The sequence below is a fragment of the Passer domesticus genome, chromosome 1 (assembly GCF_036417665.1).
Source record: "Passer domesticus isolate bPasDom1 chromosome 1, bPasDom1.hap1, whole genome shotgun sequence".
Taxonomy (NCBI): domain Eukaryota; kingdom Metazoa; phylum Chordata; class Aves; order Passeriformes; family Passeridae; genus Passer; species Passer domesticus.
In genome coordinates, this window is record NC_087474.1 from 7,790,561 (window position 1) to 7,810,739 (window position 20,179).

General features: G+C 37.6%; 1 protein-coding gene across 2 annotated transcripts in view; it reads right to left on the minus strand.

Moving 5' to 3' along the window:
• Nucleotides 1–602: 602 nt before the first annotated feature.
• The window catches only part of LMBR1 (limb development membrane protein 1), a 67,220-nt gene continuing 47,643 nt past the window's right edge, over nt 603–20,179 (minus strand). For both annotated transcript variants that reach the window (XM_064435308.1, XM_064435391.1), the window contains 8 exons: nt 17,295–17,375; nt 16,419–16,495; nt 16,059–16,136; nt 15,509–15,582; nt 15,189–15,279; nt 13,665–13,731; nt 9,344–9,505; nt 603–7,372 (listed from right to left, as the gene is read on the minus strand). In XM_064435308.1, coding sequence (XP_064291378.1) covers nt 7,290–7,372; nt 9,344–9,505; nt 13,665–13,731; nt 15,189–15,279; nt 15,509–15,582; nt 16,059–16,136; nt 16,419–16,495; nt 17,295–17,375 — 713 coding nt within the window. In that variant the 3' untranslated portion in view covers nt 603–7,289. The remainder of the gene's footprint in view (nt 7,373–9,343; nt 9,506–13,664; nt 13,732–15,188; nt 15,280–15,508; nt 15,583–16,058; nt 16,137–16,418; nt 16,496–17,294; nt 17,376–20,179) is intronic.

Here is a 20,179-nt window from a genome sequence, read left to right on the forward strand (position 1 = left end):
TATACTGCCTAGAGACAGCACAGCAATCCCATCACAGATAACCCCTGCCAGGCTGGTTAAATACCAGGAATAATGCAGCTATGTTTGATCCTGTGCAGCTGGATGGATCAAACATCTCCAGGTCCCTTCCAGACACGTGATCCTTGAACTTTAAAAACAGCCTAGACTCTCCTGTGAAATGGAATTTAAAGTCTGAAGCTGTTTAAGTTACAGTTTAGGAAGCAGGGTGGTCAGGGGTTTAACATGCAAAAATTGCCCTTCAGTCAAACTATTAAGGAATTGCAAATTACTTACAAATTACATAATGAGCATACTTTGCTATAAACAATCCCCACTGGCCTAAAGCAGAGCATTCCAATTAATTGCACACCTGTCTTAAAACACAGGGCTGTGATGCCTCAGTGTAGAGGAATCTCCATCACATTCCCTACCTCAGCTATTTCAGAAATGCAATCACTTGAAAATCTCAAAAGCAGGTTAAATAGAGAGAAGGAGGAAGAGAGAGGAACACAACTGTTCATACCAATTACAGACAGAATAACTTAGAATGACACAGATTATTTTTTTCATTGCTTATAATAAAAAGGGACAAAACTCTGCTATAAATCACACTTTACCTTTATTGAAAACACAGTAAAAAAAATTTTCCTACAAAACATTCAGTGAAACATCTCAAACAAAGGAAAAAAACATTACCACTGCTTTCCACAAAACAAAATAATCAGCCTAGCTAAGGCAGCAGATTTTTTTTTTTTTTTGGTAACACAACAAAATACCCACAACAGAGAACATTATAAATCATAATTCTGGATAACCTAAAATGAACCAGGAAGGGCTGATGGGGAGAAGGTATCTACACCAAAAACTGTTGGGATTAAAGTAACACTCAAAGCACAATTTTTCAGCTGTGTTATACCTTGGTCAGATACATCCATGTGAAAGAAAAGTCGGCTGCTCCAGACTGTGGAGTTTACAAAACCTAAAGCACAAATCAGATCAAGAGGGGACCACCAGTTCCATCCAGCACCTCCCAGCCTCACACAGTTTAGAAATTGTGCGCAATTTATAACTGTTTTTGTAAACTGTGATATTAACCAGTAACACTGCAGTGAAATCCTGAATGTGCACAGTGAAGGGACTGCTGCCACCATCACAGCCCAGCCCAGCCAGCAGCACCAGCAGCCATGGACCAGCTCAGAATTGTGTTTTTATGGTCATGCCACCTATAAACACACATGAAGCCAATTCTGTGTGACAGGGATCAGGGTGCCAGCAGCAGCACCCTGAGAACATCCTCAGTCTCCTCACTGGGAATTTCAAAGACAATATTCAGTGGAGACAAGAGCAACACATGATTTCTATTTAGGTAATGTGGGGTTGGGTCCCAAACCCCACAGGAAAGGAAATACACCCTTTTGTTGTGTACGCGTGTTTCATACACACACACACCAAGATTTCAAACCCCATTACCTAAATGCATCTTCTTTTTCTAACCACTTCTCCTTAAAGCAACAGAAATCACAACAAATAAGGCAAAAATACTTTTTTGAAAGCTACCTTTAAGAAAGTAAAAGTAACCGAAATTTTTTTGTTACGTAAAGCCAAGGAGGAGAAGGTACTCACAGAGATTTTGTGACTCTTAAGAATTTTGGTCCAGACTTAAAAAAACTCATGGTTAGGGGGAAACGGGAAATCATGCACCAGCTAATTTTCTTTTTAAACATATACACACACCCACTGAATCCACTGCACAGGTATCACTACCATGCCACTTCTCTGAATGATTGATTCACATGGGGAGAGAAGGCCCAAAATATGCTTAAATACATGAAATACAAAAATCCAGAGCACAGGTGAAGAGCCTCACCTGAGCACCTCACACAGCCTGACCCTGCTGAGAGCTGACAGAGTGTGTCCACCTCCCATGAGGAAGATCTCTCTGTACATCCCACAGCAGATGAGCTGCAGAGCAGGGCCACAACAGGACCCCCCCTGCAGTGACAGCCACCCCAGGGGCTCCCAGTGGCCAAAACCAGCTCGTTCCCCTCACTGAGAAGTGGGGCTGTACCCCCATACCACTGGAAGCTAAAAGCACAAATATATGCAATGACTAAACCCTCTCACTCGTTATTCAAACTGACTTGAGCTCTTGGTAATTTGTTAGAGGACTCTCTAGTGACAAGATTGTTTAAATGAAATATAATAGTAAAAAACAAATTCATAAATGTGAACATTTCTGTAGTGGAAGAAGAGTTCTAACTAGGGAATATCTCTTTACAAGCAACGTGGGAAAAGAAATACATTCAAATCAAAGCAGGTGCCCCAATACTTCAATAGCTGGTATCTATGGAAGCAGGGAATAGAGGAGGAATGCAAAATAAAGCCCTGTTCAGGAGAGGAGCTTCATCCAGTGATGCCGACTATAAAATTTAATGTAATGGGTTTGGGGAGAAAAGCAACAGCAGCCTTGGGGTTAGTGATCAACAAACATCTAGAAGCAGCATTCCAAAGTGCTCAAGTAGGTACATATCAACATTCAGACACCTAAAAGTCTTTAAGAATTAGGATTTCTTAATTTCTCTTTGATGTAAGGCCTTCATACAGATAGTTTCTAAACAGCTTGGAATTCAGTATGTCAAGAATATCAGCATTTACAGGATATTTCTCACACTATCTCTCTGTTTGGAGTCACCTTCTGTATTTGTTAAAATATTTAATGCTATGTATATTAAAAAAAATTCTTGAGCGATAAATGAAATGAAAAAGTTACTGATAAAATATGGTAGTTAACACAAAACTAGCAAGCATCCTAAGGTTTCTGCTGCCAAGTTCACAGGCTTCTATAAAAGTCCAATATACTGCTTCACTGTGAATCACAAGAGATTTTAAGAAGTGATGAATTTTTTTTCAGTGTCAGTGTATTACTGGCCTATTTAAATAATATACAATTGACATTTGTATACTAATGATACACATTTCTGTCTCTTTGAAAGAAGAGTTCTAGGTGCTTCAATTGTGAAATATTTCAAAAGCCTTCCATTAAAGCTGCCTTCTGGTATGGTTTTTTACAGTGCATAAATCAAATCTATCTGGATTCTTCTGCTATTTCATGTTTTGTCTGTCTCAAGGGGGCAAGGCAAAAAAGGGGGCAGAAGTTGTATCACTGTGTGGCTGGTGGCTGTGACCTTAGTTCATTCTTGCTGAATGGGATAAATTCAAAAGCAGCATTTTTGTAAAGTTCAGATCTGACAATGTGACTGAAATAACCTGCCAGCTTACCAACAGCAAATTCAGTGTTCATGGGTTGGGGACGGAAGTCAGTGTAGGCAATATTGTCTCAACTCAGCACAAAATAACAACAAAAATCCTAATACTAGGAGGTAGGGAATCTTATTTCATTAAAGTTTCACAGTTCACATCAACACTTTTTAAAACAAAACTAAGTACATTTCTTTTTGAAGAGGTTATTATGTGGCCTTATGTCCTGTCTCTGCTTAGATTATTTCACCCCGATTTTTAAAAAAAGGCTATTTTCAAGATCAGAGACTATGTTAAACAGAATTTAGCTGTTTTCCTATATTTATTATTTCAAAATTTTAGATGCCAGTCCACTAAGGGTAAGGCTCAGTTGCTGTACATACACCACCATCCACTTCTGGGAGAGGAAGAAGAGATGGGAAATAACCCAGAGCATGCTTCAAGAACTCAAGGAAAGCCACATGCAGGAAGAGGCCAACTGCTTTCTGTTTCTACCTTGTTCCTTTCTAATTTAGACTGCAAATTCTTTAGGAAAAGGGCCATCATATCTTCAGCACACAGCACTGGGCACATGTGAGCACCTCAAGTAGCATCAGCTGCTGCACAGACTCATGAGAGACATGGTGGGATGGACAGGGGCTGCTCCCCCTTGTCACTCCTGGTGACACAGGGGAGATGTGACACTCCTGGTGACACAGGGAGAGGATGTGTCCCCAGGATCTGCTCCCTCCTGCCAAGCACCTGCTGCAGGAGCTCCTCCCTGCCTGCGTGGGCAGCCCAGCCCTCCCTCCACTGGTGCTCCAGGTGGTAATTGGGAACAGGACAAGGAAAACAACAACTCAAATCTTTTAATTTCTATGACACCAGAACAGCCAACAGGGTCAAAGGTATCAGAGGAACAGGGCCAAAGATAAACAGCACATTACAGACAGTAAACAAAGCTCCCTATGAATGCAAAACTGTTACTTGTACAGTAACCAATTCTACTATTTTTTAGCTTAAAGTGATAAGCATGTGTGCTTTATGCTTAGAAACCCCACAAATATTACAGTTCTGCAATTGCATTTAATATTGTGCTACCAACACAGGAAAAAAGCCAAAAAACAGCTAACTTAAAACACTCAGTTTACATCTACTTTTTTGGTCTTGTGTGGTATCTAGTTGGAGATGGAAGCATTGATGTGCTTTTTGCCTCATAAGAAGTGAGGCAGATGTTAATGTTACTAAGATCAGCTGTATATACCTTGAAGGTATAGACCACCTGACTCTACATGAGTCAAAATACTAGGAATGTATTGTCAATATCCATTAAAGAATTACCAGTTGCTTGTACTTAAGTGACCGTATGATTCTGTGAAAAGTATACAGTGACCTGTGTCTTGCATGCAGTGACACAGCTTTGCATAAGCACGTCATTTTCAAGGCAAAAGGCATATTTTAATGTAGACAGTGTCACAATATCAGCAGTTGATTTTAAAACAAAACACTGTCAGTAGTTGCACAGGGTAGTTCTGAATTTCTCATCCATCTTTGAAACCACACAGCACCTCAGCCATCCCAGAGAGTCCAGTGTAAAGTCTTCCCTAACATAGCCTTGACCCACAAATCTGCCTGCAGAATCCAGCAGAAGGGGTGGGGACAGTCGAGGCCCTAACATTTGTTTTGAAAAAGAGTTTTAAAGTCATGCCTGAAGCTTGGGTGCTTCTCAGCAGGAACTGCCCCTGCTCAGTTGAAGTAATTGCCCAACTCACTAGCAGAAGCCACACACACACTATAATCCACCTTTTTCTGTGTTCTTGGGTCACTGATGCCATGACAAACATCTCTCCAAAGGCATGAAGAGCAAGACCTAAGCTGGTTCATACTCCTAGGTTTATTCCTAATATTAATTTCTTCAGAGTGTATTAACTGCCTTAGCATTGTAACAGAAATATCTCTATAAAGCTAACTGGCCTCACACACCACAGTTCACCAGCCCCATTAAGACATGAGGACAAATTTTGGTCATACAATGACTTGCATGAAAAAGTGGACATATTTCAGCAGGTTTTAACTATGATATCAATACATAAGGCTACAAGCTCTGAGAATACCTGACTGATGCCCCTAATAATATATCTCCTAATATTTTAAATATAAACTCATTTTAGAACAACTTTTACTTATAGCTCTCTGTTATTGGTGGCAAAACTTTGACTCAGATAAAGATTTCTCACTAAAGTGTCAGCACTAAACAAGAGAAAAGATGCTTGTAAATCTTAGTGAAATCAAGTAATTTTACTTTTTCTTCCAAGACTTGATACAACACATCAATAGTCAGTTCAATAAACCTTGAATTTATACTAATCACACACACACAAAAGAAGTCATTCTCTAGCATCATATTTACTACAGAAATATTTACATTACGCCCCAGTTCAAGTCAGAAAAGGCAGCTGCAAAAAAGATAAATCCTCATTTGTACTGGAGCTTGATTTTTGAAGCACTTTAGGGGAAAAAAACAAGCAGACATTCACACACACAGCAGTAAGGTCTACAGCCCAGAGCAGTCACCTCAAGAGAACAGCCAAAGAGTTTCTGACACAAGGTTTACCTTATTTTGGAACCACACTGGAAACCAAGTTGTCACTAATTAATAAAAGACCTCAAACCACAGACAGGCAGACTCGTTTTACAGAACTAGGAAATGAACAGGAAAATTTTCTGGCTCCCTGCATGAAGGGGCACTCACTGAAGGCATCCCCATTCCAGTCTGTTTGGAGATTACTTGTGGCTGAGCAGGACAAAAGTGCAACCAGATTTTGAATACTTACTTGGTATTTTTCTTTACTATAAACTGCTTAAAGGACTCCTAAGGTTGCAAGGAAATGCTACAAGAAAGGACATTATCACCCACTGATGCCATCTTGAATCTAAGGCTTCTGAGCAGTTAAACACTTCAGAAATTCAAACTACCAAGACTGCACACATGTTTTACTTACCAAACCACCTACTGTCATCTCTACAACCTTAGAATTTAATTTATGATATCTACACATATAGGCCTATGTACATGTTCATGTGTACATTAAAAACAAGCTAGTGACAGATAACTAGGTTATGCCACTGAACAGAAATCCTGGTAACTGAAGTATAAATTCAGAGAAATTTACTTCAAATTAAAGACTGTAGAAAACTGCAACTGCAGCCTCCCAGGCCTGTGCTCCTTGCATTGATTCCAGGTACTGCTTACACACAGTAGTTCATCAAAAATTTCACAGGGGGTCTTGGGGAGGGGAAGGGACCTCCAGGGCACAACAGCTCACAGAACTGTGAGAGCTGTGACGGTGGGTCTACACAGCTTTTTACAAAGCATACTAGGCTCAGATTTAACACTGAAGTTAATCTTCATCTTGGACTTCCATAAGACATCGTTTGACCACCAGTAAAGCAAGCTGGCATTTGGAGCTAAGGACAGAGAGCTGAAAACACTGGCCTTCTGAGAAAGCACCATGACACAGCCTACTGCATCCAGCACTGTGATTTCTCCTGTCCTTTTTAAGTCGCTCTCAGTAGAGCTGTTTATCTCCTGTCACAGGTATCTCCTCCAGCTACTTTACATTTCCAGTAAGGGTCATATTGGCCTTCAAGTGTGTTTTCCTCTTTTTCTTTTTTTTTCTTTAATCAAGTCCCAAAGTTATTCTTTATAGCTGTGTTTGTATAACACAGGAGGTACTGTGCATTCAAATGGTAGTAAGTTTAAAAATAAAGATGTGAGACTTTCAACAAATAAAAAGGAATGCATTTTTCTCTTCAGCTTCCAGTCTTCAAGGCACCTCCTGCATTAACTTCCTGGGAAACAAACAAGCAGACCAAAAGTTCACTGGAAAGAGAAGAATCTGACACACCTAACTTCCTCAGAAGCACACAGCATCAAAGTGAGACAAGGCTCGACCCAAGCTAACAACTAAAGCAATATAAAAATGCTGATGAGATGACAGGAATGCCATGAGGTTGATGTTTTCAGCTCTGCTGATTGAAGGTGATTGTTATCACAGTGTTTTCTGATGGCCATTTGCAGAAGGCTTTGTCTCCGAGTCTCTTGGATTGTTTGATAGATGTAGTTTATCTAATCCTGCAAAACATTACAGAATAAGGAAAAACTTAGATTGCCCCTTATTTCATGCACACAGGTATTCAAAAGAACACAGACAACCTAAATCTCACATCATGATTGCAGACCTCACACTTGCTGAAGACCAGAACTGATGTTCTGCCTCCTGTAAGAATTGCTTCTGGGAAATGCCCTCAGTGTTGTTTAAGTGAGAAAATCCGTACCAGTGGACAAGCATGGAAGACAGGGAACCCTAACTTTCCACTGCTTCAATCACAGACTCAAATGTTAAGAACCAAGAAAGACTTGCAATAATTTACCCTGTCACCTAAAAAGACCTAAATTATTACCTAAAATTATTAATTTTATTAACTTGATAATTAACAATTAATTGTTTCTTTTAAAAGATAACATCTTTTTGTAAATCACCCACTGCTCATCTTAATGTCATTGGTGATGACCAGATCTCTTCTCTAAACTATTTATATGTCTAATTACTAATTTTTAGGACTACACTTATTACTGATTTATCTCTGTTTCCAGCCATTTGTTCTTATTGCACAATTCTCTATGGTGAATGCTAATTCAAGTCTCACATCCTGCCCCAAGCAAGCAGTTAAATTACTCTTTTTGGGAGGGAGGGAGATGAGGAAAGATGGCAAATTTAGCCATATTTTGTTCAAAAGAGGCATGATGCCAGTCCTTCCTTGCTTGGTACAGTTTCTCTCTGAAGCCTCTATTAAGTCTCTAAAGCAAAGGATCTGGGAAGAGTTTCTTATTCATTTTGTGTAGACTACACTGAATGTTTTACTGAAGTGCCATGATGTGCAAAGTTAAACTTCTTGCATTGTTGGGATTGGAATTCCAAAATTGACAGGACTACTAAAAAACCAAAATCTTCTTAATAGTGCTTTGTTTGTAGTCCTAATATGTTAATTTTTTGGTAATAGGCCAATTTTGGTTCTCATTCTTTGAATTCCTTGGGACAGTTTTTAACAGACACTGTTTGTGATGTGCAGCACTGAAAACAAACCCAGTCTGTGCCAGGAACCTGCAAATTTCAGGGTTTGTGACTCTCTACTTGTGACCATTACCCTACTATGCCTGCCTTTTCATGTTTCTTAATCTGCCTTCAACACCTGTAGTTTTTTATTAAACACTTTATTTCTAATTATTTTACAATAATTTTAAATTAATCTTCCACCAGCACTCTGGGAAGTGCTTGGATTTTATTTCAGCACCACAACCCAAAGCAGTGAAAACTAACATGAGTAACTTCTTGATGTCACTAACTGAATCCTCAGTTACAAAGAAACACTAAAGTTTCACCATTAATCCTCTCAATTTAAGCAAATACTACTCTAGGAATCTAAAGAGAGAGGAGCTTTGTTAATTAGTAAATATAAGATGCAGTGACAAAAATAACTAAAAAACATTTTATGCTCTTAGTATCAAATGTGTTTCAATCATTCCTTCTATGGTCAAGAAATATCAATGCAAGATTTGATCAAATTTTTTATTATATCAGGTACAGGTTTTACTTAGCCAGTTACTAATGTTCTGTACATTCTGTACAATGATTTTCTGATTATATGTTCAAAAAAAGTATGACAACAAAATTGAGATCTCTGCTAACTATTTATAGGGAACTAATAAGTTGCTTTAGACAAAAAAGAAAGACAACCCATACACAAGCTGAAGTTTTAATGTGGAATAATTGCTCATAGCAATGAGAATGCCTCTGTGCTCTCCAAAGACTGAAAATCCAACTGGAGACCAATAAGTACCACAGGCATATCACTGAAATCAACTTTGTACCTTAGCTCTGGACTCTTCAAAAAACAACACATTATTTATCCTAATACTTCAACTTCGAGAAATTTCCGCCAAACAAAAAGTATTCTGTGAGCTGTGACAAAAGTTTAGCAGCAGCACATCAAGGTGGAGAAAGGGAGTGGTCAAGCACACAGTGAATTTTCAGGGCTGTGTTACCTAATGCCTTCAGGAGCTCTTCTCTCACAGCAGATGTGAACTTTCTGACCAGACACAATGTTGTCATGATAGCAAAGAGCAAGTTGTAAGACAACACAATATAGAAGTTCCCCAGCCAGTTGAACCTTCCAAAGTCTCCAAGGAGATCAAATCTGGTGATTCCTGTCAATGGCATGCAAAATTTAGATCAAAATAATAATAACTTTTTTTTAATAAACACAAAAATTTCCTTATATTAGATTTAAATTTGGATGCAAATTCTTATAGACAGCACACCAGAAGACACATGGTTAAACACACAAGACAGTGTTGGTCAGTGTAAAACTGTAAGACACCTTTATCAAAACGTTTTTTTAAATTTCGTAGTAAAATGCTTGAATAATGGGAGTTGAAATGAATTGTCTACTCTAGCTAAGAACTCTTTTTATAACATTAGTAAATGTAACTAGGAAAAAATCAGCTTTAGTATAAAAACTGCTTGAAACCTCAGTTTCTATAAAATCTTTAATGATTCCAGAAAAGAATGAAATGCACCTTGAGCTTTTATTTTAACAAATACAGGTAGCAAACAGCCCTTCTTTGAGAGCCACAACATCTTATGGTAAACATTAAGCTTTTAAAGTGTTCTTCCAGAGCACTGCTTTTGAAACCAAAGTTTAAAGACATCCTTCCAACTGCAGTTTTTCTCCTGAATACACCCACCACCACAGCCATGCAGCATTTGCACAGCAGGAAAAGAGGCTGAAAGATGGTGCTGACAGGTCTCCCTCACAGGGCACCCCCAACCCTGACACTTGGGCTTTGTGCTGATCAAAGGCCTGTCAATCACTAATTAAATTAACAACACTTTTCTGAAACATGGAAACATCTACAAGGTGCAGGGCCCATGGCAGAAGGCAGAAGGGGAAGAACCACAGGTTGTTCCTTTGTCAGATGTCATGGAAAACTGCACTGAACACAGGAGAACATTGAGACACCAGCCACATAATCATTGTCTAGGATGCAAAAGCTGTTGTATTCCCAAAAAAACCTTTGGCACAAATGATGTCAGAGGGAATTGTGCCCTCACAAAAGTGCAGAAGCAGGAAGCTGACCCTGTCCCAAAACTAAAATGGCAGCAGCAAACGAGACAATCACAAAGTAGCCCTGGCTCTGAAACTCCTGAAAGCTCCTGATTTTCTACCATCTTAATTTGAAAGTGAGGATTTTAAAAACTGACTTCAAAAGTGATAATAAATGAAGAGACAGAATTAAGAGTCAGCTGCACTTCTTCCAAGAGTAAACCTGACACTTAATCTCACTGTATCTGCATTTCCAAGACTTGCAAACCAGTTATCACAATGTTAAGAGATATACTCAGCATCAGTCATTTAAATTAAAACATGGGACTTGAATTTGGTATCTAAGGAAAAAATACTAATATTAAAAGAAGACGTTTCAAAGGATGAAACAAAACAACCACTGATCAAAACAGCAGAAGAGGGAGGGAGAAATACTAAAAAAAGCACAGAAGGTCTTAGCACAGAAAGAAAAAACTGACTGAATTAACTGGTAAAGAGATGAAGGACAATAAACACAGAGCTGCTTTCCCACTTGAAGGCAAACAGTGTCCTTAGCATTTCCAAAGCAGCAGTGTTTTAGCCAGATTGTGAAGCCACATGAAAATTAAGAAAGTCAGGTTTGAATGTACAGGCTCCCAAAACTTTAAAGGAAAAGGAACAAAACAGGCAGAGCACTGGAATTCCCTGGAAAAGGAATAACATTCCTTGACACATAGAGGTCCAGAACAGTGAGCCATGGAGCAGTGTTACCAGGACAAAGAGAAATGAACCCTGACACTTCTGTTAGAGTAGGTGGGAAAATTATTGTCCATAAATTACATTCAATTTCTTCTTACAAACAGAAAAAGTCACTGCTCATCAGAAAAGTGACAGAGTAACAGTCTGTAAACTCATGGGAGAAAAAGGTTAAAAAAGGTTTTGATGTCTTTCTTACAGAAGCAATACCTACTCAGCCCTCAGAGAAAAAAATAATAAGACTTTTAATAACTCTTCAGTAATTGAAGAAAACCTTGCATATCTAGTGGCACAAATATATACACACAAAAGCTGATGAAATTTTACCAAATAAACTATTAAACAAAAAAAAAACAAATGGTAGATTTTAGACAGGACACACAAATTTAAAATCCCCATTTATTTGTACATAATACTCAAGTGTAGAATTCTAGGAAAACTTCCATATACTAGAAAGTTCAATTTCCTCTGTTTTGTTTGTATTCTTGACTTTAAGTGCCTTGTTTCTAATTTGTTTCTCTGTGATTAGCAATGTGGTGTTGGTGGGAAACATTTCTGAAGGGCTGAAAAAGGCTGAAAAGCTCTGGGGAAACGTGAGTTAACTTATTTTAGTTTAAAACTTTCCTGGAGTTCTAGAAGAATGACAGATTAGACATATCCACCACCTACATATCTAATTAGAATGCTATGAAACATGTAAGAAGAAACTATTTCCATTTTTAAAAGTTGAAAAAGGTCAGTGCATGTATTAGATAACTTTTGCTTTTTCACCTTTCCCATAAGGATAAAGTCTAGTCTTTTCTGCATAGCCTAGAATCTCACTTTTTAAATAAAGTGAAAAGACTATGAATCTGCTTAACATATTTATTTCTTTTCATCTATTCAGTGCCACAGGGTGGTGGCATGTAGTGCAACACACATTGATATTTCTGCAAAAGCACCACATGACTCACTGTACTCTAATACACTCTATTAATCCTGTTTGGACAGCTGTGACTGTGCATTTGTTAGCTGTGTGTTAATTGTTCCATCTTTTTTCTCCTTTTATTTATCTCTATGGCAAACTATTCAGGAATTTCACTTGTTAGTCTGGTTTTTAAGTGAGTTTTACCATTAATCTGTTTCCTATGAGACAACAATGGACCCAGCGTGTACACTTACTCCCACAGAATCTGGTTATTATCAACTGGTAATCTCATGGATCATTAACAATTAATTTTATTTTCTTTTAAACAAGTCTTGAATGCAGTAACTTAGTGGACACAAACTTATGTTACAATTCTATTCTAAAACAGTGATTTTTCTATGTAACATCTGGCTCTACATGCTAGAACTATTTCACTTCTTAGACCTTTATCATACTGGTTATATTTTAAAACTGCACTGCTTTAAGTACCTTTTGCATTTTTGTGGAGTTTTACTACAAATTTTATAAGCAAGTCCTAGAATGCTTATTTTAAGATTCAACACTCCAAAATGCATTACAGAGGGATTTTCATTTGTTACAGAAATTATAATTTATTAAAACATCCCCTCTGTAGATACACATAGCATGAGAATATACAGTATAATACTGGAAAATCATGACTACTCTTGATTCAAGAGTATTCTCCCTGAAATGAAGACCAGCTAGAGAACTACTGAGCACACACTGCTGGTCTGTGGGCCTGAGCTCAAACTTCTAAGCTTGTACTTAAGACTTGTACAGCCTGAGGTGAAGATTTTTGTTTTGTTCTATTTAATGTTCCCAATGAAATTCACATTAGTTACAAGGATTCTGCACTACTTAAAACATGTAATAGCCTTGCAATTTAACTTCAAGAATTCAAGCTGAAGATTACCTAATTAAAGTGAAGATACAACACGTCTTCCCAACTGTTTAAAACAGCTTAACTACTTCAAATGCTACTGCCAATCCTTTGCAATAAAATCAGGAGTTCTTCAGTTCTGCTATGGTAGACTCAGATTGTTAAATTGAAAAATGAAGTTAACAAAAAATACAAGCTTATTATTGTAGGGGAAATGAAGGTAGCCTGGTATCACTGCTGATTAAAAAACTTAATAAATGAAGAGTCATTAACTGTTTTTAAAAAGCCATTTGCACTCAGTGTTACCTCAAATTTCAGACACCAAATTCCAAATGTATTTCTAGACAGGAACTAAGCACTAATTTCACAGTGAACATGAAACTATTTCAGACTGCTCTGGACAATCAGTTTTCCTATTTTTTCATCTCACAATCTCCTGTTTTAAGAAGTCTCAAATCTGACCTTCTTAAAATAATATATTCTCTAAAAAATGCTTAGCATCTTTTTCTTTTCACAAAGCATGTTCTGCAGTTCATGTACATAGACGTATGTTCAACATTTCATGTTTGTGTAGAAATGAAGGCCACAGATACATGAAAGTGATGGCAAATTACATAACTACAATGAAAAATACAGCAACAGGCTCTTCTTTTTTCTTGTATTTTTTTTAATTCAATTAAACATCCTTTATTATGATGTTACTTCCATTTCACTTACCCAGGGTCCTTGACATCACTGGCAAAGCAGAGCTCAGCACCAAGATTGAGACACAGTTTCCAATTATCTGTTTGAAAATGACAAACAGCATTTAAATGATAAATGAGATTGCTGAAGGGAACACAAAGAAAAACAGCAGTCAAGATGAAAAACAGTAATTCTTAAAAGGCACATTCTTCAAATTGAACCTAAAGCAATTTACAGTAACATATTGTTAGTCTTGCTGACTTCTCTTGTCACTCCTCTCCACATGGTGTTACACAAGACAAAGGTGATCCAAGAAAAAAAATCAAATATGTATTCACATGCTTTTAGTCAAAGTGTTATGTATGCTCAGATTCAAAATCATTCAAAACAATCATGTTGCAAAGCATCAACTGCTTACTTACTTCCTGTGAATGTTTTATAAAAGAACAATTCCATGGGCTTAGAATGGATGACTGATACATCAGCTTAAGCCTTGGATGTAACTGCTTGCAGGATTAGCACTATTTAAAAAATTACAACAAAGAGCTTCCTTTCAATTCAATGCCTGTTGTCTACTCTAAATAATACGAAAAAAGTCACAGCTGTTAGATTTTACTCTTGTTCTTGTAAAGCCTTTAGAAAGCGTAATTGAAACTTTCTTTCAAAAGGGATCATTTTCTTCAGGTCTAGTTCCATCAGAAGCCAAAAGGAAAAAAAATAAAAACTTGCAAATAGGTAGACATTTCTACATTCACTATTTATTTCCATACTATACTGGTGTACTGTAAACAATCAATACGAAATATTAAGAACATTCCAACTCTCTACTACCTATTACTCTAATTATTCTGTGTGCATACCCCCTTTCTCACTTCCAACAATTTGTAGTAAAAGTATCTTAATCCATTACTTAAATAAAAAATTTAAAAAACAAACAATGAAACATATTGAAAAAATAATTAAGTTCAACATCTGTTCCTTGGTTACTGATGACTTCCCCAAGTCAGCTGTAGGAATACTTTGCCAAAAACCTAGGCATGTTCCTCCCAATTAGGTAGCATCATTGGTTATTCTAAAGCCAGTGCTAAATTGGAGAAAGTCAAATTAGCTTCAGATTGCAAAATGTTGCTGAATAGCTGTCCTCAGTCTTAGTTTCATTATTCAAATTTGAATTACTTTCTCTGTATTACTTCTAGCATCCACGTTGTTCAGATCTCAAACAAGCTCCCTGAAGTACAGTTAACACAATCAAAGTTACTCATTAGCAATAAGTTTCCTTTGAAGGAAGTTCTTTCACTTGCTTTTCTATAGCCAGTTAACAAGCTCTGCCATTCCTGGCTTTTTACAAGTGAATGGATGCCATCCAAACTAAACAGAGCACATCCTTTTTCCCACTCATTCAGCATTTTGACAATCTTCCAGTTTGTGTTTACGCAGCCTACAAACAAATACTGATCACTGCAAATGAGCCATTCAGGGCAATTACTAAGAGAGTCAGTTTGTCTTGGGTGGCAAGAAAGACAGGAGGGGCCATGCCCATCCCAGATTGTACCTTACCTTTGTCATAGTTGTGTCATCCTTCCTGGGAGTGAAATTCTCAAAAAAACGAAGACTGTAGAAGCCGACGACAGAAGATACCATAAGATAGCTGTGAGAATCAAGGAAAAAAGGAACCTCCAAGGAATGCAAGTTTCACTCAAGTTCTCAGCACTCTCCTAAAAGTCTTAAGAACTAAAGAAAAAAGAAACAAAAACAAGTGTTTGAGAAGGACTGACTTATCTTTCTTCTTTCCAGGCTAGCATCTTAGTGTATTACCAGTGTCCCAGAAAACTACACAGAATACTTCTTAACAGACAGAATTCTTTCAGAAAGGATACAAAATCAAAATGATTTCAAGTGCTGCTCCCACAAAGCCAAATGTGGATAAGGAAGCATTTCCTATTCCAGGTCCCTACAAGGAAAAAGATACTTTACACAATTCAATAACATACATGCAACAGTTCATAAAGTTAACTTCTACCAAGAAGAAAACATGCAACATCTTACATGCAATACAGCCTTTTCTCAATTCAGTGTTTCAGGGGGGTTCTGATGTCCTAACCTCCAACTCCCCCCACCCCATGCAATGGCACCAGCAGCTTTCAAACTGCAGTGAAATGTACTGCAAAGGGAACTGCAAACTCCACATTACTGATCTGCTTTAGTGCATCACTGTGTCTACAAGCTTCTGCACTATTTTAGTAAGCACTCACTACAACATGACATGTAATAAATGTTTGTGTGGGCACAGGAATGAAACCTAGAAGCAAAGTCAAGGTCAAGGCTCATGGTTTCCATGATATTAAAGCAAAAGCCCTCACTTGCACTTCTGCAAGGCCTCTGAAGCTTTACTAAAATTACAAAAAGTATAAGAGAAGATTACTTTACCCCTGATCCCTTTGGCATTGCAGTCTCATCAACCAACAGGTAAAGAATGTTGAGAGCGACTAAAAGAACTGAAAAGGACTACAAACAAGTAGAAACAATCTTGTTATTGAAAAGTATTACACATTTTTAAAATCTAAATTGTAGAAAGTCAAATTAACTTCAGATTGCAAAATGTTGCTGAATATTCCTCATTTATCCTCACCAAACTCCATAATATCAAGTTTTTGTTAAATAGTCAAGAAAAGAGTATCAAGATTGTTGCTTAAACAATCTTCATTCAAAAAATTTAAAACTATTCCCTCAAATAACCAAAGAACTCTTCATACTTTTTGCTGGGGAAAAAAAAAAGTAAATTCTTACTGTCTCAATCAGGAGCAATATCATGACAGCTGGATAAACTAAATTCCTTTCCCAAGCAGAAGCTTTTTTCCTCCGTTCTGTTCAGAAGAGAAAAAACATAAGCCTATAATACCATAGATCACCTTAGAATAAAAGAAGGAAGAATTATTCAGCTACCCATAACCTCATATAAATATTAGTAACAACAGTATCCTGATGTGGAACAAACATCAACCAGTTCATAAGAACATCCACCCTGTAAAGATCTACAAAGCAATGGCAAAAATATGAAACCTCTCTAGAGAAAGGCTGGGGAGACAGAGACAAGCAGATTTTTCTTAGATGCATGTTTTCCCTTAACCTTTTTCTTCCCCTTGCACACAACAGTTCCACAAAGTTTAAAATCTGCTGAATTTACAAATGCATTGTTTACATGTATATTTTAGCATGACCTAAAGGGACAGAACAGAATTTCAGATATTTAAATAGTATTTTTCTCTTGTAATGCAGGAAAGATAGAACTAACTTCACTGGACATCATCAGCAAGAAAAGAAAAGACTGTTTGAATTTTACAGAACTAATTCAAACACAAAAAGGAAAGTAACAGCATCAATTAGCCCAAATATTCATAAGCATATTATAAATTAAAAGCTCCATGCAAAGAAGTGTTACAATTCCTCTAAAAGAATGCTAAAAATAAGATCCAAATCAGACTCCTCCCTTAATTTGTTGTTGTTGTTGGAGGGGTGCAATGATTTAATGTATTGTATTTGCAAATGCACAAATTTAGTTAGGAACAAACTGGAATCAGTCAAGCAACTGCTCCAAAGTAAACGTAGCACCTGAAGGTCATTTAGTAAACTACAATCTACATGAAACACTAAAAAGTTCATTACCTAGATTTGTTTTCTTGCTTCTCACTTTTTCAAGCTCACGTTCCAACTCTACTGTCTGGTATTCCACTGTGGAAGATACACCTTTGAAAACAAAAGACATGATTTTCTTTTGGATGTGACTGCAAGGCACAGAGTGACAATTTGGATTTAGGAAGCATCACATTAAGCACTTGTGACTTTAAACTGCGGGTGTTTCTTGGAGACTCTTCAAATACTTTTCAAAAACAGCAGAATCTACCCAGAAGAGTTCAGCACAGAGGTTTCAGCATCATCTCCTGTGATCCCAGCCTGTTTGCTGCTGAATTTTCACACAAGTCCAGTGACCAGCCATAGTGTGACAGACAGAATGTCTCAAATGCCTCATCCTTTAATCCCTATATGATTCTGATACCAATATGTAAAGAATCCCTGGATGCCCTTCAGGAGAATTATTATTTAGCAAAAGTGGGCCTTTGCCTTTTAAGTGGCCAGAGCACAAGATTCAGCTTCTGCCCCTCCCTCCCTTTCCTCAGCAAGCTGTTTCCACACTGCTGGCCTGCTTGCTGATGGATCTTCTGCTCATACCAGTTTGCCTGCTCCATCCCACAATCAGATATTCCCACAACCACCCATGAGACCAACCTTTTCCACTTTTCAGTTTACAACATACATGTGTCACTATTGTGCAACTCCTCATACCTTCTCCTGTACATCAGCTTAGCCCTGACAACCATAATATTAATCCCTTTCCTCCTACTAATTTTCTGCCTAAAAGTTGCTCATCAACTTTTCTTCCTATCTTTCGGCAGCCTCGAGGAAACCCAGCCCAGTTCCTCTCTCCATCCTTTTCTTCTTCAACCTTCCATTCTCTTCCAACCACTCCTCTTTTCCAGTGCAAGCACACTGGGGTTTCCCTCCTTGATGCCAGTTCCTCTACAAACCCTGCACAGTGCTCAGGCACTGACACAGCTCTGCAGTGCTGACTAGAAATCTGTTGTTTCAGTTCCCATGCCATTATTTCTGCTTTAGCTTTCACTCTCTGCAATCACAACCTGGAAATATTCTGCCTGGATAAATTAGAAACTCTCCACTCACCTTTGTTCAGAAGTGGGATAAAAGAAAAGGGATGAAAGTTGGGCAATCTCACCTGAAAATAAGTTAAGGGCTTATATTTTCCCCGTCTATTCCAGGCCAGTTTCTCTCTGCAATAACACACCATGGCAGTGACAGCTCAAGGTTTTAAACCCAAAGTCCTCTCTTGTTGTTGTTTTGCTGATTTACATTCACACCTTTCACCTGCTGGCCATCCCCTACCCTCAGCCCCACCTTTGGCCCTGGGCTAACCTGTAAGAGCACCATGCTCCATGGACTTTTTTTAAACAGTTTCTAATAAATTTATGAGATTAATATTCTTGTCCAGGCTTTTATCTGATATCTTGATCACTTGCCTACAAAATCCAAACAGCACTTAAGTTACTGGCACAGCAACACTGCTTTGTAGTCCAGTCTCATTATTTCCTTATTTTCTGTTGTCTCCTGATCCATCCAGCAACCACAATCCAAGAAAAAAGGTGACTCTTTTTATTGCAGACTATTAAATACTGATTTGTTTAATGCAGTCAAATCATCAATGAAACATCCAACTGTTTAAAATTTTAAATGTTTAATCTAATTAACTGAATGTTTCTTTCAAACACATTTTTGCATATAAATGTAATTTCTATGCTTTGTCTAAACATTTATCTTGGATATCAGTGAAATAATGAGTATGGGATAATATATATTTGAAAGGGCTTCAAAGATATAAATTGGGACTCAGGATATCCAGTAAGAGCTACAGATACTGTTCATTAGAACATCTTAGCACTTTTCGTGCCTGAAATACAAGTGCCAGCTCCACTTCTCAGTGTTTTTAAAAAAATTAATCATAATACACAGGTTTTCAGAAAAAAAGTCTTTTAAAAGCCCAAGCTAATTATCACTATAAAAATAAGCTTTTGTGATGATGCATTTTCCCTCAGAAAAGTCTAAAACATCTGTTTTGTGGAATGACTAATTACCATTAGGTGGGAAAAAGGATAGCAATAGAGCTCAGTGGGAAAAGAACTTTTATGGAAGCAGCTGAACAAGAAGGAAAATTCAAGTCAGCATCTGATGTCTTCTTTGCTGTAACTGATTTAGGAGTCTCTGAGGAAAAGCTCAGTTCAATATATATGTTTTTTTCTCTTCTCAACATAAAAATCCAGAGCTCAAAACACTGATTTCATGGGAGTCTATCCAACAAATCAGCATCATCACACAAGGTCCCTAAGACACAGGTCAGTAGAAATTCTGAATCATATCTAAGTGGTGTTGTGTTTCCTCCTTAAAAATAGTTGCAAACAACAGGTTGCTATACAAAAGGATATTTTATGAGAGAGGCAAGGTTTCAGATCAGTCAAAAGAGTATTTGGAAAGGATGCAGCTAAATTCTTAAAAGCTCCCTAACATTAGCTTTATTTCAAACACGCACAAAGTTCAATGTCAGCGCTGTCTAGCCAATAAATCAAATTGGTAGACGAGACTTGTTTGGACTAGCAATGAAAAGTTAGAAGGGATTCTCCAAGAAAGCCACAAAGCAGCTCATTTAAGGTCAATTTAACGGTATTATTCTGTTTTTCTTCCAGCCCCGACATAAGATTTCAGTACCTCAAAGGAAATTGTAAGAGTATCTATTTGCATTCCCCCAAGGTGATTGGCAGTTCACCACCAATTAGTTCAAAATTACACTGTTACTAGTGTGCAATAAAAACAACACCTTTCATCTTTCTTACATAGGTAAGGATACCTTCAGAGCCAATAACTTTGATCAAGTAAGTATTTTTGATCCTACCCCACCCGTCTCTTTGGATTCAGGAAAACTAATA